Source organism: Marmota marmota, unplaced genomic scaffold (genome assembly GCF_001458135.2).
Source record: "Marmota marmota marmota unplaced genomic scaffold, marMar, whole genome shotgun sequence".
Taxonomy (NCBI): Eukaryota; Metazoa; Chordata; class Mammalia; order Rodentia; family Sciuridae; genus Marmota; species Marmota marmota.
This window is the reverse complement of record NW_026000229.1, coordinates 24,863,464-24,889,964: the sequence shown is the minus strand read 5'-3', so window position 1 is coordinate 24,889,964 and position 26,501 is coordinate 24,863,464. Positions and strand designations below refer to the sequence as shown.

Sequence of the window (26,501 nt, the reverse complement as noted above, 5' to 3'; positions counted from 1 at the left end):
GTGTATAAGAGACAGCTTTTATGATTTGTTAAGAGATTTTTTTTTGAGAGAAAGAGAGAGAGAATTTTTTTTAATATTTGTTATTTTGAGACAAGGTTTCACTGAGTTACTGAGGCTGGCCTCAAACTTGCGATCCTCCTGCCTCAATCTCCCAAATTGCTGGGATTACAAGCATGCATCATCACACCTAGCCGTGAATATAGTTTTAAAAGAATTCACTCCTGTGATTTTATTTTTGGCCCTTTCTCTATTTTTCCATGAGGTATACGCATTGTAGTTTTTACCTGTGACTTTTTAAAAATATCTTATTTGACTTAGCTCAAAAAAATCTGAATTTTTGCATTGATTGATTTGGGAAAATTAAGAATTAAAATTTTATTAACTTCAAATTTAATTCAAAGTAAATTTGAATCTACTTTAGCTTCCTTCAAATAGTACAACCTTAATAAAATAATAACTGAATTAGGAGGGAAAGAAATGAATTACCAACTTGGACTGGGACTGGAGACTGGAAAAAACTACAGAGTTACAAATCTAAGTCTTAATTTTACTTAACAAAAAAAGTCCAGATGACCCATTGAGTTAGGTGGCCTTCTTTGACCAAGTACACATCAGCTCCTACAGATTTCAGATGTATATATTTATCTAAATAGTAGAGAGTACATACATCTATGTATGTGACTTATATGAAGTACTGAAACCAAACCCTCAAATTTTGTTATTGTAGTCTTACTTCATATACAAATACACATTTGACAAATTTTTTTTAAATATATATATCTTTATTTTATTTATTTATTTTTATGTGGTGCTGAGGATCGAACCCAGTGCCTCACGTGTGTGAGGCAAGCGCTCTATCACTGAGCCACAACCCCAGCCCAGCATTTGGCAAATTTTAATAATAGTGGGTCCATTTACCAGAGGAAGTCTTTTAACAAATCACTTTAGATTTTAAAGTTTTTATTTTTACAGTGACTTGAGCATTAGTTATAATTAAGCATTGTTAGAGTACTGGAAGACAAATGTGTGTGTGTCCCCATCTGTCAATCTGTTTATGGTTTGGTTTGGTTTATTTAGGAATCTGGGTGTTTCTGTGTCCTCTTCTGTGCCCTGTTTCTTATAAAGCATTTACAGAAATGTCAAAGTGTCTGAATCCTCATTCCCAGTCCATAAGTTTGAGTCTTTTAAGTGGGGGGATGCCTGTAATTAGGCCCTATTCTGAGTCTCAAAATTTGAGATAAAATTTGATGAAGGCATGAAAAGACCCCATTTTAATGGATTTTTATCCATTTCTTGGTCTGGGAGTATAGTTCAATTGTAAAGCACTTGCCTAGAAAGCGTGAGGCCCTGGGTTCAATCCCAAGCCCCACAATCACCCTTTCATTAAGTATCTATTCAGGATGGAGACTTAGAAAAACACCTCATCTCCTCACAAGGTGTTCTCTTTTCTCCAGACACATAGAACTAACATTCTAGGATGGGCCCAAAGAATCTCTGATTCCTAGATAATTTGTACTTCCACTAAGAGTCAACAAACCTTTACTGCCAGGAGGTTCCAGCAGGAGCTCACCTAGACAGAAATCTGGACATTCAGGAAACACTGTCAGAAAAATGGCTCTTTGCAGTTCTTGGTGTTTTAAATGATGAAACTTGAAACTTTCCTGACACCTGAAATTGTTATATCACAAATCTGAGCCTTATTCTGTTTGTATGACCTATTTTAACCTTATTTTATATAAAAAAAGACAACTTTGTCAGCCACTGATGTCTAATAAGCCACTTCAAAACTTAGTGGCTGGACCAGGCATGTTGGCTTGTGCCTGTAATCCCAGCTAATTGGGAGGCTGAGGCAAGTGGATTGCAAGTTCTAGTCCAGCTTGGACAAGGTAGTGAGACATCATTTCCAAAAGAAAAACACTTAGTGGCCTAAAATTCCATATAGTATTATTTACAAGTCTACATTTCATTTGTGCAGTTGTTCTCATCTCTGCTGTGCTCACTTATGCAGATGTGACCAGTTATAGATTGACTAGACAGCTCTGTTGACCTAGGCAGGGCTCTCATATGTCTGGGATCCAGTTGTTGGCTAAGGCTGACAGCTCTTCTGTTCTTTCATCCTCCCATTGGCTAGCTGAGGTCTATTCACTTGGTATATCCAGGATCACTAGAGAGGGATCCCTGGCTCTGAATTTCCATCACATTTTCTTTGCTCAAAGCAATTCAAATGGCCAGGCCAAACCATTTGATAGGGAAATAATGGAACTGAACATAGGAAGAATAATAAATTATAGCAGGGTTTTGTTTTTTTTTTTTCAGTCTGCAGTAACTTATCTTGCTTAGTCTGAATTTTCCTCAGTCCTCTAGGATTCTATAAACATACCTTCTATGATTGGTTGTGATCTGTAGTGACATGTATAAAATTGTATCTCAAGTTTACCTGTAAAAGGAAAACTCTGGCTTAAAATTGCTGAAATTCTTAGCTTATGCCTCTCCTCTCAAACTAGATACTGATGTTTCTAGTACGTGCTGCCAATTCTGAGTTGGGTATCAATTAGTTTTTAACACAGTGGCCAAGGTAGACTTGCTTCTCTTGGATTAGGCCACTTTGTTTTCTATATTCTGATCTTGTTATTGAAATTGCACATGCACACTGTTTGAATTGTCATTCCTAAGTAGTTTGTTTAAAAAAAAAAAATGATCTTCCTCTGCACTCCCTCCTAAAACTCCCCACAAGCAATCACTTAAACATTCTTTTAACAGGTTATTTTGGTATTTACCTCCTTATTTCTAAATAAAATGCTTACAATGCTACCTAATGATCTTTGTTTTGGACATCATCTATTTACTTCTCATTATACAACATGAAAATACAACTTGTTTCCTTAAGAAAGTAGCAACCAAAATTCATCCTAATACCACTGTCCTTACCCAGTACTCTCATTGTGGTTAAAAGTTCAAAGTCTCACCATTTACCCATACCTGTCCTCTTAAATCCCACTCCAAAATTAAACTACTCTTTCTCTCATGTAATCACTGAAACTAAACTGACCTAACAGCTTTCTCAGGGTATTTGAAAGTAGAAAGATTAACTCATATATTTTCTAATTGGTAGAAAGTAGTAGAGAACATAGTAGAGATTTTTTTCTTAACATTAGGTTTTCTGATAATTCTTGCCCAAACCAGGATGCATCCTTGCCACTCCTCAGTAAATGTGATGGTAATTAGTAATGTACTGGCTTTCCCATCGTTGTCCACTGCCATGAACCATAACTTGGTGAGAAGAAATTCATTAATCCTTGCTGGAGAATAATTGCCATGCTAAATATCCGAAACTAAAGTATGTATGTCAAGCTAAATAATATCTGATTTGGAGGCATGGCTGAATAAAAGGGCCAACTTACACAAGGCCTTCTTATATACTCTTATTTCTGCATGTTCTACATCCATGGATTCAAACTAGCCAAGGATTAAAAATATTCAGGAAAATGTACTGGCAGACTTTTCATTCTTATTATTCTATAAATCACCATCATCACTATTTCCATAAATAATATGTCACTATTTACACAGTATTAGATATTTTAAGTCATCTAAAGATGATTTAAAATAATCAGGGGAATGTGCATAGGTAATATGCATATCATTTTATATAAGGGACTTCAGCATTTGAGGATTTTTGTTCTTTGGGGAGAGGTATATTCTAACCAGACCCCTGTGGATACTGAAAGAATGTATACTCAAGTTTTTAGATTTGTCCTTGAAAGTAATCAACTGGGATTTAATGGATTTACAGCACTTTTTTTTTAACAGAAGTCTGATGAGAATTTGATAAAAACTATGTTACTGTAAAATAAAATGCTCATGGTACAAATATAAATATACTAGTGGTTGGTCCGTAATCACCTAGCCTGTTCTCCAATGGTAAACTATTATCACTTACACAATTCACCCAGAGATATTCTACATACCTACTCTAAATTAAGAATTTGAAAGCGATGTTTGGCATCTAGTTAGCCAATGTGTGAAGTGAAAGGCTCCATATTTTGAGAGCTAATCACCAGAGTTCATATAAAGTCCCACATCTTCAGTGACTGGCAAAATCTCCAATTTTAAGTCAGGTAAAGCATCATTGATGTGGTGGTGATTACTACTTTCTGAAGCTAGGTCATTTGAAAGTGGATCATTTTCAGTGAAAACTATTTTGCTGTATTATTTCAATTTCAGTTAAAAATGCCTACTGAGTGACAAAATCTAGTATCTTATAATATGTATTGAAGAAACTGTTACTTCCCTGTAAAAAACAAACGTGCATCTTAGCCTTTTCATGGCTCACTCATTAATATAATTGTAATGTGTCTAACTCTCCCTTTAATAACTTCAAATTCTGAAGTTCCCTTGGGAAACTTTGTCAGATGATTTGAAAACCCTTAGACTTAAAATCTGCATGTTAGACTCAATAGCCATAAGCTAATATACCACACCACAGTATCTTTTACTAGAAAGATTCAGACCTAGATGACAATACAATGATAGTGAATGGTCACAAAAATTATGACTTACTGCTTATTTTTTGTGTCTACAACAGCATTGCAGTTTATGCCGTTTCCATGAAATTACAAATGTATCTGCAGTTAACATAAGAAACCAAAAGATTGCCAGTTTTACAATTCAATGTACCTATCTTCATATAGGATACTCACTAGCCCACCTGAAAGCATGGAAAAAACCAGCTCTAAGTTTCCTGTTTTTATCAAATATGTTCCTCGCACTCTATACTGGTTTAGTTCATCAACGAGGTACTCTTGATGTCATGAGTCATATTCAAAAAGTCTGTCACAACAGTCCCAATAAATCTTCAGCCTCAGTATTTATAATGATGCCTTGCCACTCTACTCCTTATTACAGGTAATAAAAGTTGTTATATATGTTATTATTGAGAAAATAAAACTACTTTAAAATTCTCAGATTTCAATTGATCATTGATCAAATGATAAGAAAATTTAAACTTCCACTCATTTATTTACTGTACTTTAAAAATCATTTATTCTATCAATGAAAATCATATTTTTAAATACTTTTTAAAAAGTTTATACTTAAATTTTATTTACACAACGTTGAATTAATCTCAGAACACTAAATTCTAGTTCAGATTTGCATTTGTACTTTTGTCTCAGTCTTAAACCAGTCTTTTAATCTTCTGGAGCATCAGTTGTCTCATCCATAAAAATCAGGGAGTACAATTAAGTGATAGTCTAATGCTTGAATTAAGTATTCCTAGGAAATATAAAATACTAATGTTGCCTTACCGTACAAGGCATTCAAAAAGATATCCATTTGGTCCTATGATTGTATTCCAAGAAGCTATCCTAGTTACCAACAGTCAAGAATGGTACAGGAGCAAAGCAACTAGCTTCCCCAAATAAAATTCTACAACTGTTTAACTTAACCGGGCTTCAAACAATCTGGAGTTGATAGTCAATGTGCACATTAAATTAATATCACCATGGATATAATTTTAAGAGAATTTAACATTTTGGAATACTCAAGTGCCAATCATAAACACATAATTTACTAAGTTGGAATTGCCTTGCAAAAGCCACAGGGTAGATGGAAGACCTCAAGTATTCCTTCAACTTGAGGATTCTTTTCTATACAGTCCTCTCAAAATAAATTTTATATTATATACATTATACATATGCTTATCTACTTACTTACCTATCTATGTACCTATATAGAGATATATAGATATATGCATGCTTAGTGGGGAACATTTGCTGTCCTTCCATGTTCATGTTGGTGGTACAGGAATTCTAGTGGTAACAAGATATTCTCCATATATAATAGGGGTTGAGTCTTTCACTTTTGTATAGTTAATATTATACTTTTCTGTGTGTGGTACTGGGATTGAACCTGGGGTATTTTGCCACTGAGCCACGTCCCTAGCTGTTTGAGATGGGGTCTCACTAAGTTGCCCAGGCTGGCCTGGAATTGTAATCCTACTGCCTCAGCTTTCCTGAGCTGCTGGGATTACAGGTGTAAGCCACCACACCCAGTTTCTCATCTTGTACTTTTTCAAAGCACATCTGAAAAAAAACTAAAAACAGAAGGCCCAGTGCCCATTCCAGATTAAAATTCTCAGGAATTTCTGCTTTTCATCTCCAAAACCATGAGTTATGAAGTAGCAAGTCTTTAATTCAGTTGATATGCATCTCACAGATAAAACTCCATAATTTTACTTCATTTCTAACTGGGTCTTTTTCTCTTTTTTTCCCCCGTTGCCTGCGATTGAACTCAGGACTTGCACCTGCTAGGCAAGCACTCTATCAGAGCTACATCCTAGCCCTCTAATTGAACATTTTAAATCTTTTTATCAAGTTTGGTTTTTTCCTCAGACAATTAAAAACATGGAATTTTGCATGGCCTTAAAGACAAATCCATCTTTTTATACTCTATACCACAATAAAACCATTACTTAGATTGTTAATCAGTGAACATTTGTTGCTCCCTATTAGTAATCTTACATAAGTATGTAAAACTTGTCATTTAAAGATGTAATCCATCCTCTTTCAGACCAGAAAGGCAAGAAAGCAAAAATTCCTTTTCATTATTAACTACTTTCCTACCTTGCCCAATAAGCCTATAGAGAATTACTGTATAATGAGGTAACTTACCTGATCCCAAAGAATATTTGGATTTTTGGAACAGTACTCTGCTGCTAAATTATTTACTTTGTTCCTTGAAATGGGAGTTTCATGTTTAAGTTTGGACTTGTTGTTTATGCCGTGGAGAATCATGTTCTCCATGTTTGGTAATATGTATTAAGGACTTCCTTCTTCACATTAATTGGAATTGCTGACTGTTACATGCTATATCTTAAGAGTAACAGAAAACATTCACCATGTCTTTAACCTCTTGTAAATATTATGATAACATTTTTCTCATAGCCATGTGCACTGTCCACTTCCAATGAGATTTCTCCAGTGTCCCCCAGACTTGACTGGGAAAAGTCAGTATCTTGATGAAGCAGATACATTCTACCTAAATCCCTTAATCTGGTTACATAAAGAGCTTCCTGATGATGCATCACTGCCTACTTACTTGATCATCTTCAATGTTTTGGAGGAGGTAAGTAAACATGAAAAAGAAAAAAAACTCAGTGTTTTTATTCAACCCCAGGTTTAGCAAACACACAGGTAAAAAAATAACATAAGCTATTTTATAGTCTTTTTCAACCCCCATATTCCATAATTTGTCTTTTTCCCAGTCAAAATCAGCCCCAGTTCTAAAACTGTCGAGGTATGTTTGTTATTATAAGTTAATTCTTTTATTAAAGGAATCTTGTTTTATTCTGAGTGAATAAAGGAAATGTGTTGTTATATATACACAATTTTGTTCTTGATGGCTGAGTAAAAACTCTTGTGTCCTTTTCAGGAAAGTAGATGGAACTGGAGATAATCATACTAAGTGAAATAAGCCAGACTCAGAAAGTCAAGGGCTATTATGTTTGCTTTCCTTTATGTGACTGCTAGAGAGAAAATGGAAAAAACACAAGGGTAGGGGAATCTCATGAAAATATAAGGGAGATCAGTAGAGGATGCGGGCCAGGGAAAGGGAGAAGAAGAGGGAAAGGAGAGGTACTGGGGAATGAAATAGACCAAATTGTGCTGTGTGCATCCATGAATACAACACAATGCATCCCACTACTTTATATAATTATAATGCACCAGTAAAAAATTTTTTAAAAAAGAAATATTGTTTTATGAAGAAAAATGTTGCAGAGGAGCGATTAGAATGGACAGTTCTAAAATTCTTTGAAACAGTACAACAAAATGTAGCCTTTATTTACTTAAACATTTATTTACTTCTAGGAAATAAGTACTTTCCTAATTTCAAGAAATTATGAGAGAACTGCTGTTTTCTTCCACACTCACTTGCCGGAGGGTCGAACTGGAAGTCACATATATGTCTATGAAAGAAAACTTAAATGGGGAAATCAACAGAAGATGAAATTCTAAATTGTGTTTACAGCTTCTCCAGAGAAACTGACATTTCTGGGTAGAAATACTCAGGTGCTCATAGACACTTTAGTCAACACCAAGTTTAACTCCTGGAATTTGCAAAAAGCCACTGTGGATTGCTTTACCAAATATCACTACTGAGAAATTGTATAAAATATCACAGAATAAGAAATCACATATTAATGCAATGCCAGATTTTAAATAAAGACCTTTAGTTTTCCTCATGGTGTAGTTTTATTATTTCTTCCATAATATTCAGATGTGCACGAAATTTCACAAGAGAACAAGTCAGCAAGCTCTTAAGAGGGCAGCAAATTCTTCACAAGTGAACAGGCTCTTGAACCCACAAAAAGACAAGAAGTGTAAGATTATAAAATGTTAAGAGATGAAATCCCATCACAATGTACTTTCTATTACTGCAAAACTCTAACACAATCAGTGTTAATTACACTTTGTCACATATGAGACGAGCTTGCTTTAAGCTCATACACTGCTAGGAAGTCTCATTTTATGCACAAAATCTGTTGCGTGCCTGGTTTCTTTAATGAAACTTTTTTCCAGTGCAAAAAAAAAAAAAGAGGAAAAAACGTTCAACAAAGCTAAACTACTGGAATATGCAGGTTAGTAAGCTGTTGATTGATGCTTCTGTGTAATATAAATACAAAGCGACCAAAATGAACTTTTAAAAATGAAAGACAGACACTGTCATCTTGATAATTTGATCTTAGTTTAAACACCAGATATTGTAGAAAGCATCCATGTCTCTCTGAATTTTCTAATTTAACTTAATCATGAATCAGTATTTAGGATCAAAAGGTAATTGCCCCAATTCTATTTCAAGATTTGCCATGTGTCTTCCATTAGTGCGACCATATTTATGCCATTTACCTTCCCTTTTATAAGGCTGTGGTTGAAGGTGCTTCTGCTCTTGTTTTCGATGCCTGGAGTTTTCAATATTTACCATACGTTGCTTTCTATCAGGTCGACTGAAAGTAGTAAACACATTTTTCATCTATGTTAGAGTTCAGTTTATTTAAATAAAAACCAATTTTAATGTTTTTCTCCATTAATCTATCTGAACATTCTGCAAAAAGATGTTAATACAGTATAATCCTATTATGTCCATACTATAAAGCAGGGGAGAGGGAGTTCAGTGAGTATTATACATTTTTTTACCCTTTAGAAAGCAAAAACAGACAAATGTAACTGTACTGACAAAAGGGAAAATACTGAGGAGATAATAAGAATAGAATGTGACAATAAAATAATGAGATGTGTTTCCATTATTTTCCTCCTCTCAAAAAAAAAAAAAAAAAAAAAATCAATCCTCCCCCATTGGCTTCATCCCTCACAGAAATATACACACATCTCTTACCAAAAGAGGCTCTTAACTTTTTCTTTTATAGCAAAAATTCACAACATCTGCATTTCTTCCCTCAGTTTCCATGAGCAGGTTTCTGTCACTACATTATGGCAAGTCCATAATGCCATCCTGGGCACTCAATTCCCAAACCAAGAAATATTTTCAGTCCTCAACTTTTAAAGCATTTGACGCAATTTAAATATTACTTTTACTTGGGTTTTCATGATTCTATTCTGTAGTCTCGCCCTTCTCAGACTTCTCTACAACCGCACCGATGTTGGTGTTCCCCAAGGGTCTGATAAATACCTCCAGTGGAGACTGTCTTCACACACACACACACAGACACACAGAGAGTTTGGGCCAGAAAGGCAGAAACATTAATTGACTGCCAACTAATCCTCTCTAATTGATGTCAATAGATACCTTCACAACTTTTACAATGTGCCCAAAAGCACATTCCTGCATTCCATATCTGAGTGATATCACTATCCACAAGGTAGCCCATCCCAGAAATCTAGAAGTCATTGTTAGTTTCTACTTATCTTGCACAAGAAATAACTATTTAACTATTTACCTACTGTGTAACTGTCTTTACTCTTTATATCTTAGTTCTAATACTCATCAGCTCCCAACTATTATACTGCATTCTAGCTTCACACCTTTCCAATGAATCCTCCAGGCTGCTGCCAGTAATCTAGAAGGTCATCTAATTAATCTATAATTCCACTCTACTTCAAAATTCTTCAGAAATTCTGCATATCCTGCAAGACAAATCCTTTAGCATAAAACAAGGCCATCATGATCTTTTTTTCATCCCCCCTGCACTACCTTGCTTCACATTTCCAAGGCTTTTCAAGTGAAAACTCAACAAGTTTATTTCCAAGGCCACCTCATCATGAAGCTTTTCCAGACATCTCCAGACACCTGAGGCCACCATATACGTGCCTCCATATCTTCATTTAATTTTCTGTATCTGCCTAGCTTGTGAGCTTGTTTACATTAAGAAATTTTCAATTTGTTTCCTCAAGACAGCCTCCCAACACTTTGCTCATTACAGCACTAGATACTGAATAACTAAAGACAACATCAGTCTCATTATTTTATAGACACATTACATTTATTCATAAAAACATATAGATATATGTATCTCAAAGGTAAAAAGTGAAGCTAACATTTCAGTATTAGAGTTTCATGTTACAGAATAAAAAGCAGATAAACAATGGATTTAAAAGTTATTATGATGTATACACATTAGAATTTCTGGCTTGCTGAGTTTGCCTCTTTGATCATGCACTACCCTTATAAATAATTCTGTAGTAAGTATTACATATAATAATTAAGTTGGAATATGAAATGGACAAATGACAACAGATGGGGCACTATAATTGTTACATATGTGAGCTCTTCTGATTTCAGAGTAAAATTTGTGTTGTTCGCGCCTAGCTTCCTAAGGTGAATAAAGAAATTAAAGGAAAATAATTCCACTTAAGGTAATTATCTTTTCATATCAACTATACTAAAAAGAAACATAATTAGCCAAAATAGGATTTCTATATCCATAACTAATTTTTAAGATATAAATCAAACCATCTGTTTAAATCAGTGATTGTTATATTAAATTTTCAGTTTTTAATACTTATAAATTTAAAACTATATCTTTCAATTTATTCTAAATTTTCAGGAATAATAAAGCATGTCTTTTAGAAATAGTAACCTAAGAAACTCATCAAATGATAAAAATGCTACCACAATATAAAATTGTTAGAAACTATTATAATAACATGGTTTTATGTAAACCGACCTGGGTCCATATGGAGGGGGAAAAGTGTGACCAAAGAAGTGTCTATATATATATCCATCCAGCTTCTCAAACACTCCTTCATTATCTACTTGATATTCCTTCATGTCTTTAAGATAATCCTTAACATCATTAACAAAGTCCGTGAAAAGCTTCTGATCATGGATAAAGACACCATTTAGGAAAAACTTGTTGATGAATTGATCTAGTTCTTTCCAATGATGAAAAGCATCCAATTCTTTTAATAAGTATCTTTCAATTAACTGTCTAAATTCATCAATCCTTACAGGATTCATCATTACCTTAAAAGGATTAAGGGATTCTTGTTGAGCATATTCAAATATACCAGAACAAGCCTTTCTGAGATAACTTCCCCTACAGTCATCATGCTCAGCACTGCACTTCTGTAAATTTGTATTTTTTCTAAATTCTTCAAAGTGAGTTGGCTTCTCTTTCCTTCCTTCCCTTTGCAGAGTAGGGCCTCCACGATTCTGGTCTTGCATAGGTGCCTTATTCTGTGGATGTAAACAGTCACGAAAAACTGTTCTTGGTTTTTCCGCTGTTTCTTCTCTTGGAGCACTAAATCTTTTGTTGCCCTTTTCATCAAAGATATTCTTGGTGGTATCTTTGAAATGTCGGAAAGTGGATTTAACTGAATCTGAAAACTTTTTCAGATTTTCCTTCACAGCTTCTTTAGCCTGCTTAATTTTTTCTTTATGATGCCTCACAAACTCCTTGGTAGAATTCTTCATGGCATCGAATGTTTCCTTAACCGTTCCCAAAAATGTTTCTTTTGACTTATTCTTAGCCCTGTGGTTTCCTCTGCTACCTTTCTTTTTTCCATCAGTTTCTTGTTTTCCATTCTGATCTTTTGCCTCAACATACAGTCTTTCCCACAAATCTGAACGCTGCTGTTCAAAGTTTAGTTTCTGCTCCAGCTCAGTGAGTCTTTCCTGTAAGACTGCTATTTCCTTTTTTTCAGTCAATATATTGGGAGAATCTAAGTTGTCTTGTGACTGACTCGTGCTTAACTGCTGAAGTTCCACCCTTAAAGTCATTGCTATCAGTCGTTCTCTCTCCAGTTCTCTCTTTAGCATCTTAGTTTCTGCCAACAGAGTCTCCCTTTGACTAAGGAAGCTGTGCACTTTCTGTTTTTCCTCTTCTAAATGCTGCTTAAGTTTCTGATTTTCTGTAACTAATTCAGTATTTCTTCCTTTGTCTTCCAATATTCTAATCTGTTCTCTTAACTTCATTAACTCTTCCTGTAATGCAGATATGGCTTTCTCTTCCTTCTCCAGAGATATTCTTAAATACTGATTTTCTGTAGCAAGACTCTTTTTCTGAGTATCAAAGGATATCTTCTCTGATTCAGTAAGAGTCCAACACCTTGCAAGGTTTTCTTTCAATGACTAAATTTTTTTGAAAGAGAACAAAAATGTCAAGTGTTTTAAAAGCTGCAATTAAATCTTTAAATACATCCTATTAACTTTAGTGTCTTTATTTCTACAAGTCCTGTGTCCTGTGTACTATTTCAACAGTATAAAACTAGAAATCACTAAATTTCATATAAAAGAAAATGCAGTGCACAGAATTATATCAAATTAAGAAAAATAGTATGGTGGAAGAATTTATAAAGACAAGGAAAAGTTATCTAGAGCTCAGTTAATCCCTAAATATAAGACCAGCAGAGTAGAATAAAGGAATAAGGACATACGGGGGACTGAACTGGAGCAAATTATAGTTCATGCTTATATAATTATGTAAAAATGAACCCTGATTTTATATATAACTATAATGCACTAATAAAACAAATAATAAATGGCTATCCTTTCCTGTATGGGGAAAAATATATATAAGCAGCCCGAGATATAGCTCAGTGGTAAGAGTGCTTTCCCAACATGTCTGAGGCCCTGTGTTTAATCCCCAGCACTGCAAAAGAAAGAAAAAATGAGGAGTGCCTCTGATTGAGGCTTCTCATAATAATATGAAGTTCTTACTGGCTTCAAGCAGCATTTATATGTTAGAAGAAACAGAGTAGTCTATTCTTTGAATACAGGATGCTCTCCAAAAAAAAAAAAAATCCTAAAGAATATAGATAAGACTAAGGGTTTTTCCATTTCTTAAATTAAGAAAGTTATCTTTATAAAAAGTAACATGTCATCTAGAGCTGACTTAAGGCTTTCAAAAATTGAGTTTACAATATATGATGGCACACTCCTACTCAGAAGGCTGAAGTAGGAATATCATAAATTGGAGGCCAGTGTCAGCAATTTAGTGGAACACTGTCTCAAAATTTTGAAAAAAAAAAAAAATTTAAAAGCTGGGTATGTTGCTCAGTGGTACAGTGTTTGCCTGGCATTCACAAGGTTCTTGGTTTAGAAACACTTCAGATATTCTTAGTCCTAGTTGAAACATTTTAATCCTATAAAAACATTTCTAGATAAGGGCAGAATTCTACAAGCACTGAAGGACAGACTAAATCTCTGAAATATAAGTCATTTCCCGAATTTCAAGTCACTAAAAACCAGATTACAGTTAACTCTATAATCTGTACAAATTAACTCTGAAGATTAATATATAGATTAATGTAACTCTGAAATCAGCACCCTTTGACAGGTCAATCAGGTTTATAGAATTCTACTGTAGCTAAGCCTGGTGGCACACACCTGTAATCTCCAGCTACTCTGGAGACTGAGGCCGGAGGATAACCAGTTCAATGACAGCCTGGGAAATATAACAAGACCCTGGCTCAAGATAAAAAAAAGTGGGGAACGGTAGGAAGGTAGCTCAATGATAAAGCACCCCTGGATTCAATCCCAAGCACTAAAAAAAAAAAAAAAAATCTATGTGTAAATCTACAAAGTGATATCTAACTTTGGCTTAATTTACTATAGACATTATGGCTAATCCTATTTGAATCAGACAATAATCATAATCTAATTTAACAAGAAAAAGGATGGAAAAAAGCTCAATAGAATAATAGCATTTTACATTTGAAAAATAATTGAAATGGTTGCTTCACTGTTTAACTCAATCTTCAAAGGACAAATTAAGATTTTAAATTCAATCATAATTATTTCATCTGCTCTACCTGTCTGAGACAACAAATTTCATCTACCCAATAGCACTAGACTATGGAGTAGAAGAGCCCTATGTAATGTAATCTTTTATTGCACAAACACAGGAAGCCACAGGGGAACTGAAGAATTCAGCATTCCTCATATATAAACTTGATCTTGAAATTAAGTGATTGACAAGTAGAGATTCGGGGCAGGTCTTCCAAACAGCTTCAACACTGGAACCACACTTAATAGGAAACGAGATCTGAAAAAATTCTCTATAGACATATGTCCTGTAAAAGCCAATGCCATCCTCCAGAACCAGAAACTAAAAAAATGGCACCTTGTTAAATACTTGGAAAAACTGCACCACTGAAAATTCACTTTAGCAGTACTCCCTGAAAGATACAATTTGAACATAAACCAGGATTCTGTCTTTCCAAGAAATGTAATCATAAACCTATAAAGTACACGTACATAAACTATAAGGGAGATATGGTGGAATGGATGGAAAAATCAACAGCTTAAATTTTCTATCCTGAGTTTACTATCATTCCTTTACCACCCTTCCTAGGGAAGAACAAAATATGAAACCAACTATTTTTCTTAACCTCAAAAACCACCTAAGGTGTCAGGTAAGGAGACAGAATTGACTGTATAGTCCTGTTGAAGTTAGGTGAATTTTAGGTAGGAAAATACACATGCCCTCCATTCTGTCAGATCTAACAACAACAAAAACAGTTAAAAATACTGGCCATTTCACCCAACAAAGAAGATCCTGGAGCAGCTATAAAGCCCCAGCTCTTGAGAATATTTTACTGAGCTCTGTGAGAACAATGTTAATAAAGTGGTGTGTACGCAAAATGTGTGTGTGAAAAAAACATATATCTCGAATGTCAATTTTAAATGATGCTATTTTAATACAACAGTTATGAAGAAAGGCCTCTGAAATTAGAGACTTGGAAACAAATAGCTCTCCTTACCATCTATAAAATGAACTTAACGCTTGCTTAAATCACAATATTGTTATAAAAAATAAGAGATACACAGTGCTTTCCTGATAATGACTAAGATATAGTAAGTACTTAATAAACAATTACCAATATTACTAATTTTCACTGTACTTTTTATTTAAATAGTACAAATACTAACAATTATTTTTAATATTTTTTAGTGGTACACACCTTAGAATCTATAAAAGGTCCTTGTTTCTTTTGGCATTGAGAAAGATAATCCTTCATATCATTCAGTTCATCTTCGTGTATCTTTCTGACTAATTCTTGGTGTTTCTGAATCTGAATTGTGCCTAAAATGAAAAATTTTTATTAGAAGCATGAAACATTATGATCACCAGTATTTTAAAATATAGAAAACATTTCATCTAAATATAATCTGTCTCTAAATCTAGATAAAATCATTTTTCAAAGTGTTAGCATTTTGTTTCTTTAAAAATCCAGATTTTTTATAAACATGGAATAAATATGATAGCATTCATCAAATGATGATGGAGGTTAGTTATAATACAAACCAGTCGAAATAGTCAATGTATTTAGTATAGATCCAGGAACATTTAAGCAGTTCACTAGCCTTTTGATTAAAATGAACACACCAGCCTACATTTACTCTAACAAGAAATAATTTATTAAACATTCTTACTATATTGAAGACATTCAGATTTGTCGTTTTGTGGGTATCTTTAAGTATGTAAATTATTCAAAATCCCTTTACACAGAGAAATAAACAATTGGTAGTGTTTTTTCCACAGGTTAAAAGTAAACATGAAAACATAAAATTTCTATGTGTGTCTCTCTAATATGCTGCCTAAACGATACAACAAGCCCAAAAAGTACATCATAGAAAACAACTGTCTGGTACCTACCATTCTCAAAGCCAAATCTTTTAAGAACTCTGCAATGGTTAAATCTGTAGTGGAGTACCACTGTCCCTATCCCAGCAATGATAAAGGAAGACTCCTTTATTTTCACCCTAAAATCAAAATGTTATTTTGCCAAGACATGCTGTTCACATGCTCCTACAACTTCATGCATGGACAAAACAAAACAAAACACTAAATCAAAAATAGGGCAAAATGCATCCAGCAGCATTAATATTACTGAGTGGACATACCATTATGAAGAGATGTCATACAATTTAAAAATAAAAGGATATAATGGTAGTTTACCGTGTTTTCCCCTCTTTACTGCTACAAAAATTATTTTAAAATGTCTTCATCTTGAAAAATATCAAAAACTTTTAACAACTTACAGATAACTATTGGATAGTATAAACACTATATGAAATATGAATATGAAATTCTGCACTGATTCATTTATTTTTAAGTTTTGTTTATAGAATTCATTGTTTCAAAATGACTCAAAAGAAATTCAGGGTTTTTTAAATGTTGAAATACTCTTATTTATAATACCCAGAGTAACCAGAAAACTTCTATTTTAAAGAGCTAACCAGACGAATTCCTTTGTCCACTGGAAAATAACCAAAAACCATAGTGAGAGTTGAATGTGAGATATTATTAACATAGCATATGCTTAATGACTGTCTTAATGTGGTCCTTTAATCTCACTAATCACTGGGGCTTTTCTCCTTGCATTTTCAGCTGCCTACCCATAAAGTATTCCCTCTTCAAGATACTATCTTTGGCATAGTCATGTCTACAAACACTACATTTTCAACACATTAACCCACTGTCAGTTTTTCTGTCATTCATGTTAAGACATCTCAGATACAGATACAGTTGCAATCTCTGACCTGAGCTTCTAGCCAATAGTATCCAGGTGCCTATTAGGCACAATTCTGAGGGCCTCTTTATAGTAGAAAAAAAGTTAAACTTTGACACCTACTTCAACCATTCTAGAATTAATCTGAGTAAAAATAATCCAAACTATGCTTACCACCTATTTATCATCTAGCAAACCCTTTCTCATTAACTCCCAATTCCAAAAACGAAGCAGCTAGCACATTTCTTAGAATTTAATAAACTTACTATCCAGATTCAAAGTCCTATCTTCTATTACTCTTTCAGTGTCCTTACTTTATTAATCCCTCTATCCCCACTGTCACTATAGTTTTCAAGGCCCTTATCATCAAATATTTGGATTACAAAACTCCTAGAAGTTCTACTTTGTCCCATACCATTTATCTTCCTGTACTTTTTCTTCTTCTAACAATATCACTGTCAAATCACTCAATAAATCAAATCAAACTCTCCTACCCAGATTCCAAGATGTGATACAATCTAGTATCACCCCACCTCTCCCATTATTTCTAAACAACTATTCCATAGTTCAGGCAATCCTCCATTGTTATGAAACCAAAAAGTTTATTTTTTCTGCAAGTTATGAGGTTCTCCATTACTAGAATTTCTCACCTTCCCTTCTGCCCATCATAAGCTTGCTAAGACTAACCCAATTTAAATCCTACCACCTCTAGGATGACTAAGTAGGTATAGCCTTTGAGCAGTAATTCATTTCTGTTATAACTTAGCATCCAGTTGTCTGCTGAAGAACTGAACAGCCTATCAATACTTAAAGCAACTCCATGAGAAAACCAAATCAAATGAACTCCACTGATAATTTAGTGTATAGTCTGCAAGTAAAGATAAGAATAGGGAAGGTAAGTGCATCATAAAGATATAATCATCTTTTATTAATTTTAGAAGTACTTTCAGAATTTGAGTCATGGCCAAATACTTGAAGTACAGTGTTTTACTATCCTGAGCTTTCTCTTTCTTCTAGTATAGATGAGACCCTCCACTTTATATGAAGCCAAAGCTGGTGAGTGTGTTTAATGAGACTCACTTAGTACTTAATTTCTGTTAAATGATTACAAAGTAAATAACTGATTATGGAATGCAAATGACTTCACAGTGGATGGGAAATTCAAAGTAACTCTAAAATCAACTCTAAAAGAGTGCTGAGATCATGCCAGAACTTAGAAAATAATACTTGTCCTTTAAGTAGTGACTTTAAAAGTTCATTCAGGTTAGATCTTATATTTTTATTAAATCAATTTTCATTACTATATAGACCTAGATTGAAGTTTTTCATATTTTGGAAAGACTAATATGAAAATACAGAAAAATGTTTTATCAATTGCAATTATTCAAGTAAATTTTACCAGTAACAAAATTTTAAATAACAAGGAAGTAATTTCTCACATTTTAGTCATTGATGGATTTTTATTTGATTTATTTATTTATATGTGGTGCTGAGAATCGAACCCAGTGCCTCACATGTGCTAGGCAAGCGCTCTACCACTGAGCCCCAGCCCCAAAGATACCACTGAATGAACAAAGATGACTCTTTCTTTTTTTTTTAGTTGAATTTCTCACTTTTGAAAGGACTCATCTCTAAACTGAAATATCTACAAAATATTTAAAGGTCATGCAATTGTCCAAATTAACATTTAGAAGTCACTATCCAATTTTTGCTTTTAGTAAGAAAAAAAGATTAAGACCTTCTCCTTTGTTACCTTCATGTTTACCTGTAGGGAGAAAAAATCATAACTCAAAAACATATTGATATATTTACTCTAGTTAGCCAATAAAGTATATATTTCAAATCAAATCTCATTACAACAAACTTCAAAAGAGCATACAAGTTATAGAACCTCAGTATTAAATTCAAGCAGGCATCCATCAGGAAGCTAAGTACCTATTTTTATTAACACAGAATCAAATACAAGAAACAACAAATTTTACTGACTGACTTTATACAAGTATTGATTGTTTTCATTATATTATGTTGACATTAAGTTTATTCTAACGTTATAAATATCTTTTCCACAAATCAATAAACTGTACTTGCAATTCTTCAATTTTTTGCATTAAAAACATATTACTAGAAGGAACTAGCAAAACAAAGTATGGATTACATAGGCAAAAAAAATCTAAAAGAAGTTAATATAATGCAAACTAAAATTTGTGAAACTAATGAGATCTAAGACATTTCTTTAAAGTATACTCCTCCCAAAATCCAGTAGAGCAAAGGGTAGGAACACTCAGTTCTTAAATACTCCTGTCTCTGTACTAAAGAAATATATCTTAAATAAGAAAACAGTGAGACTCCTAAATGGAAAAGAAAAAATAACCAACATCACATGCAACCACTTCTTCATCTGACCCAAGAAACACGTAAAGGCTTTGAATTAATAAGATAATCAACAGCCAGGCATGGTGGCACACGCCTTTAATCCAAGGAACTCAGGAGGCTGAAGGAGGATTTCAAGTTCAAAGCGTGTCTCAGAAACTTGGCGAGGCCATAAGCAACCTGGTTGTAACAAAAACCAAAATATAAGGCTAACCTACAAGATAAAAATTTTTCAACTAATGTGAATCACAAAACAAAAATTAATGTCACAAAATGACAATTGCATTAAACCTCAAAATAGAAATGATGAGCAATAATTATTGGGAGACTTCAAATGTAACTACTTCAACTATGATTTAAATAATCTGTAATAGCAAATTAAAATGACTTGCCTCATGGTGAGCATTTCAATTTTTTTTTTTTTTTTTTTTTTTTTTTTTGGTGGTGGTGCTAGGGATCAAACCCAGGGCCTCATGCCTGCTAGGCAAGCACTCTACCACTGAGCCACATTCCCAGCCCCAGCATTTCAAATTTTTAATCTTCTAATCTTTTTACTTAAGAAAAGTCATACATGTTAATAATTGCTTTTTTTTTTTTTACTTGAAATGCACTCTGACTTTGTTGTCCAATCTGGCCTCAAATAAACCTACTGTGTCAGCCTCTCAAGCACATACTATCACACCTGGTTCTTACATTTCTTAATAACTACTGGCTCATTTAAGTGAAAATAGTTTAATGAGATAAGCAGCACATCTCCACTTTCCAAATGAAAAAACTGAAATACAAACAGGCTGCAAGGTCATCAGCTTAATAATGACAATGAAAACAGATCTAGGATTCCTCAGTCGTCTTCTATTTATAATGGCATCAGTTAACGTATAACACATTTTCAAATACTTACCATAGAAATGTCCAAATCCCATGCTGACTGCAATCACCAAAGCAAGTACAACACACTTATTGAGACCACTACCGAACTGGCGTTTACTCAACTCCTTAGAAGGTTCATTTTCCTGTTCAGCAGGCAATCGTTCCTCAGATTCTGAAGTGGAAATAGTCTTCTTCCTAGCTCGGCGTCGTCTAAAGGCAGGACTAGGTTGATTACTGGTTTCATCACTACTTGATTCACCATCACTAGGCTGAGATGAAAATACTATTTTAAAAAGAAAAATGTTGGTATTTACGTATTAAAACTTTTAGAAAAGCTTTCCCAATAAATATGACTTAGAATAATCAATGCTATCCCTACATGCCTTTTTACATGAAATAGCAAACCAAACAACACAAAAACAATTTTTCAATCTATCAACATAAAGTGAAAGCATAAAAATCCTAGAATGTGATACACAGAAATTTGTTAAAACATATTGCTCCATACCTTGAAATACTGGTTAAAAAAAAAACAAAAAAACTCCCCCTGGCAGTTCATACTTTTATTCTCATAGCCTATTAAATTTCATTGCTATGGGATGCATAAAAAAACAAGTACTAATTCTGAAAGAAAAAAAATCATCTCTCTTCATTTTTTTAAATATATATATTTTTTAGTTGTAGGTACACACAATACCTTTTTTTTTTTTTTAATGTGGTGCTGAGGATCAAACCTAGTGCCTCATATGTGCTAGGCAAGCTCTCTACCACTGAGCCTCAACCCCAGTCCTCTTCATTCATTTCTTAAATTCAACAGTTTAAGGAACCCAGGAACATATACAAGCAGTCCTGTGATTCACAAAGTATAACTACCACCAAAAATTTCCTGGGTCTATCTGGCACCTACTTTCAATTCCATCTACTATCCTAAATCAAGTTCAAAGCACTACAGTTTAACACAGGTTTCCAGAAGTCAGATGAGCCCTTCCCTTCCACTGCCACTCTTACTAGAAGGTTATTAATTTCACCCTCTAGTAAATATGTCAGCATGAGGAAGTGACACAACAGCTATCTCAGATATTAAGGACTTCTTTATGAAAGGATAGCATAGAACAACGAATCAGGAAAAGAAAAACTATACAAAAAATTTTTAAGACCAAGAAAACATTTCCTGGAAACAGCAGCTTCAATTTTTTTTTCCAAATGCTTAATATAACACTTTTACATATTTCAAAACAAACTATTTGTTAACACAGAAGATAGATACATCATTCAGTAATGATTTCTACAGGCTGGTTGGAAGTAAAGGAAAGCACTAAAAGTAAGGATAAAATTGAACTTGAGTTTAATACAAAAAGCTTCAAAACAACAGTCATGCTTTAAAAAAAAATAAAATAAAACAGTTCTTTAGAAGACAGGATATCCATGCCACAGGAAAGCTGATTTGGTTAGGCAATGCTTTTTTTAAAAAATAGATCATGGGGGATTCAGTTCACTTTCACATAACAACAAACACAAAGACCAAAGTCACTACTGAATGAACAAATACTCCTAATATTTAGTGATACAGATGCCACTGAGAAATCTTTTGGTCATGCCCCTTATGCCCATCATGTTTATCTGTTTACTCTTGATCACTAGTTTTTCCAAGATGCCGTCACCTCAAGCGTGAGGTTACATTTCTTGGACAAAGTGAAAAAAGGGAAGATTTAAACAAGCATTACATAATACAAAGGCATTCATGTTCATGGTTAGAATATTTAAATCAGACTTTTGACTCAGAATGATAATAAGTAAATGTAAAAACAAACTGTCAAAATTCCCTGAATAAATTTTGAATACTACCATTAACACATACTGCCTTCATTATGTATTCTAACAAACCAACTTAACCCACATTCAGGTCTTTATCTAATGCTTCCATCTTTTCCACCTATATACATAACAGCTGAAATATTCTGATTTCTAACCTTTTAAAGCATAATTTGGCCCATCGTCCAGGATGCAAGCAATGCAAAAGGCATGCAATAAGCTCAGTCAGCTTTTTTTATAAAATCAATTTTGAACACCTGTTTAGGGTATCACAGATTATAACAGGTATCTTTGAAGCACATAGTAAGTAGTAAATGTGACTAGACACACTCAGCTCTATAGAAGCTGATCAGATTTAGTCACACCACCTTGGAAAGTGAGTTGGCTAGGAACATGGTGTTTCAGCTGATCATCCCATCCCATTATGCATTCAGGAATCTTCCACAGCTTCTCCCACCATCTTTCTTTTGTGAATAAATAGGGAAAAAAGATGTATAAAGCTTTATTATAAAGAATAAAGAAAATAAATAATTGAAAATATTTATCAAAACATTGTGCTAACTTAAAATCTAATATCATGCCTTTTCAAAAACATATATACAATACATACATCTCTACAGCTACCAACTTGGCCTTTGCGGCCAGGAAAGAGTGTTAATATGAAAGAAGTTGGTATTATTCTTAAAAAGTACATTACTATTAAAATCTAATGTTTCTTCTAAATGTTTTTAGAAGAAAAACATGAAGTCAAAGTAAGGATGAAGAAGAAAGGGAAAGGAAAAAGCAAAATAACTAAGCAATCAAAGGGTAGCATAAAATTAACAAATCAGGAAAAAAAATGAGAATAAGGAAAAGAAAACTCCTGACAACTAATCATATACTGTCTATAATGAGTCCATAAAGACATCTCAGTCAAGAATGGACCACATTTCATTTTTTTTAAACTTTTTTTATTGAAACAATTTCTTTTAGAGAGGGATAAGATTGGGTAAAAATATAGTTAATATTCCTGTTAACTAAATCTGCAAAATTCCCAAGAAGTCTGAGTTCAGAAAAGAGAAAAATATTAAAATTAATGAGCTTAGAGTTATCTAAGGTCCTGAAAAAACAGTCCATAGCCTTTTTTGTGTCTTATATGTCACCCTGGACCCTTCTGCCATACTCCTGCTTCAATTTGACCATTTTGGTCATGCATTTTCTTAAATTAAACCAAAGGGCAGGGGGAGACTATTTGAATACAAAACAAATCCTGGAATGCAAAAACACATCAAAATTTGATCACCTTACTAAATTGTAAAGTTAATTATATTAAGTCCTTATAAATAAATGCACAGTGAATCATTCATTTCCATAGGTCCTATATCCCTCCATTCAATCAACAATGGATTGAAAACATCCACACAAAAAAAAATCTATACCAAACATGTACAGACTTCTTTTTCTTTTAATTCTCTAACGATTTATATAGCCTTTTACAAGATTATAAGTAATGTAGAGATGAGAGGATATGTCTAGGTAATTTGCAAATACTATGCCATTTTATATAAGAAACTTCAGCATCCAGATTTTGGTGTCTGCCAGGGTCCGGGAACCAGCCCTTTGTGAATATCAAGGGATAAGTGGACTAGGTAAGCTATTCTAACAAAGTTTTCCTCTAGCCTCTAAGAACATCAGATGAGTATTTAAATAGTTAAAATGTTTCCAGTTTCTATGGATACACTAAATAAAATCAGCTTATCAAATTGAGATAGCCAAGATCTCAAACTGAATTTTATTAGCTTAAACTCAAATGATGGAAATTCCCTTGTCTGATTCTAGATGCCAAATGTAAATATTAAAGAGAGATTACCTCAGATACTATCTGTTCCTATTTTTCTATCAAATCAGGAAATTTCTGGAATCAAGATTCCAAGTAGCCTCTCCCATAATTCACCTTTATAACTGTGGGTTAATTATAGGTGCATCGTATGATATTTTTCCAGGAAGATTATAACTAAATATTTTAGATCATCTTAAAAGATGTTAAAAACTAACCGTAAGAAGTATGGAAAGGAATAAGCTTAGCAACTCAAAATTTAACCTCCAAATGACTGTGAAAAATGAGCATTGGCTGCATTAAGAAAGTGACTTATAATAGGTACATTTTCATAACACAGCCTAAATGAAAGACCCAAGTCAAGGAGTTTTTTTGGAAGACTGCTTTATTAACAGTTCCTTGAACACTGTTTTATACTTGGTAGGTACCATAAATATTTGCTAAATAACTTATAATCAAAGGGATCTGCAAGACTTAAGAATTTTTTTTCACCAACCCTGGAGCAGTTTCGCACACCTATAATCTCAGTGACTGAGAAGGCTAAGGCAGAAAGACTGCAAGTTCGCAGCTAGCCTCAGCAACTTAGCAAGAACCTGTCTCAAAATAAACAAAAATTTAAACGGGCTGGGGATGTAGATTAGGGGTAATGCTCCCCTGGGTTAAATTCTCCCCAATTTTTTGCTTTCACTATTTGTATAATACAAATTTGTACTATTATAATTAAAAATGTTAACATCCTCGTCCTTTCAGGTAAGATGTTTCAATTTCCCACTTGTAAAGATCTAAAAAAATAGTAATAATAATAAGCCAAATGCATTTTGAAGTGTTTGGGACTGTAATACATCCTTTAAGAAACTAACTATAGATGGGGTGTAACTCAGTCATACAGCAACTTCCTTGGAAGTGCAATCCCCAGCACTGCAAACAGCACCAGTAAAACCTCCAAGAATCCACCCCCAACTAGGTACTTTTTACTTGCAATTCTCCTGCCTCAGCCTCCAGAGTACCTAGAATGACAAATGTGTACCACTGTGTACCCAGATATGTACCCAGCTCAAGAAAGTCTGTCTTCTATTTAACAATTCAAAAGACAAACATGATTTTAAAAAAGTCTTGTTGTAGCACAACATTGCTCTGCTCCAGGCCATACAATCTAGGAATACCCTAGATATAACCGTAGATTTACAAAAAATTTCTTGAGTTTTACCCAAATATAATCAAAAGTTGAGATTTAGGGTTAGAAAACAAGATTTTATATAAATCTCATATCAGCATATTATCATTATATATGTCTTACCAGTTTCTGGTTGGCAGAATGTATACTGGCTGCTTGAGGAAGAGCCCATGTTAAAATCTTCTGAACTCTGTGCTTCTTTAACAATTGTAACTTCTTGATTTCCAAATTCTTCTAACTTAGGAGGTTCAAGGGTAACAATATCAGAATCATCACTGGCAGTTCCAAAATAGACATTATCTTCAGGTGACCTCTCTTCTTCTACCTAAAATTATCATAATTTTAGAGATAATAAATTATAAAATTATTTAAGAGCCTTATATTTCTATACAATTCAAAATGTATAGGGTAATATAGTAATCTGAGGTTAAAGTAAAATACATGGTTTCCTGTTTTTTCCAGTGCTAGGGATCAAATCCAGGGTCTAGGACATGTTAGACAAGTGCTATACCACTAAGCACTTCCCCCAGCTCCTAAAGATATTATTTCTTACCAACAGTAAAGGATTATGCAATAGAGGCTCATCATTTAACTTGAAAACATCATCAAACCCGTTGGCAACTCTCAGATTTAGATGGACCACTTCTTTCTCTGACTGGAATGCAGAAGCTGAGAAAACTACCTTTGCCACCCAATGACCACAGAAAAGAGAGAGTTGATTTCTCTCACCAGTTCTATGAATTTAAGCATGATTTTGTACTCAGGGAACCTGTTAAAGACTGACTAAATTTTTCTGGTTATGTATGTATTAAACTTGAACAGCTACATCATCTATCTATATAGTTTAAATGTGTCCCCCCAAATTCATATGCTGTAACTTAATCACCAATGTGATTAAGAACCCCCAATGGATGCAAGAAACCATGGACAATATACCACCCTATATATACACTATATTTTTTCTATACCATATACATACCTTTTAATTTATAAATTAGGCACAGTAAAAGATTAACAATAATATAAGATACAGAATAATTATAATAATGTACTATGATAAAATTGTATTAATGTATTGTCTCTTTTGAAAAAGTCAAGACAAATACTTTTGGACCACAGCTGACTGCAGGTAACTGAAAAGGGAGAAAGCAAAACCACACATAAGGAGGACTACTGTATTAAGAGTTGGGACCTGGCCAGGCATGGTGAACACTCCTGTAATTCTAGGTACTCAGGAGACTAAGGCAGGAAGATCGAAAGTTTTGGGTCCAGTCTGAGCAACTTAGCAAGACCCTGCATCAAAATTTAAAAAGGGTTGGAGATGTAGCTCAATGGCAGAGTGTCCCAGGTTCAATCCCTAGTACTGCAGAAGGAAGAAGGAGGAAGAGAAGAGGGAGGAAAGAGGAGAGAGGAAGGAGAGGAGGAAGAGGAGGCCTACTTCAAACGAAAATTATAATACAGATTAAAAGAACAAGTCTTTAACAGA

General features: G+C 33.8%; 2 protein-coding genes across 8 annotated transcripts in view; one reads left to right on the top strand and one right to left on the bottom strand.

Moving 5' to 3' along the window:
* The window catches only part of Pigb (phosphatidylinositol glycan anchor biosynthesis class B), a 20,542-nt gene extending 12,300 nt beyond the window's left edge, over window positions 1-8,242 (top strand). Inside the window, exons 6-8 of the mRNA XM_048793724.1 lie at window positions 4,692-4,905; window positions 6,945-7,125; window positions 7,869-8,242. Of these exons, the coding sequence (XP_048649681.1) occupies window positions 4,692-4,905; window positions 6,945-7,125; window positions 7,869-8,015 (542 nt within the window). The 3' untranslated portion in view covers window positions 8,016-8,242. The remainder of the gene's footprint in view (window positions 1-4,691; window positions 4,906-6,944; window positions 7,126-7,868) is intronic.
* The window catches only part of Ccpg1 (cell cycle progression 1), a 68,131-nt gene that overhangs the window by 20,739 nt on the left and 20,891 nt on the right, over window positions 1-26,501 (bottom strand). For 3 of the 7 annotated variants that reach the window (XM_015480634.2, XM_048793718.1, XM_048793719.1), the window contains 6 exons: window positions 25,139-25,340; window positions 22,394-22,489; window positions 20,245-20,496; window positions 15,423-15,544; window positions 11,183-12,588; window positions 8,907-9,004 (listed from right to left, as the gene is read on the bottom strand). In XM_015480634.2, coding sequence (XP_015336120.2) covers window positions 8,907-9,004; window positions 11,183-12,588; window positions 15,423-15,544; window positions 20,245-20,496; window positions 22,394-22,489; window positions 25,139-25,340 — 2,176 coding nt within the window. Of the gene's footprint in view, window positions 1-8,233; window positions 9,005-11,182; window positions 12,589-15,422; window positions 15,545-20,244; window positions 20,497-22,393; window positions 22,490-25,138; window positions 25,341-26,501 lie in introns of those variants that run through there. The other 4 variants (XM_048793720.1, XM_048793721.1, XM_048793722.1 and 1 more) reach the window with 3 other exon arrangements.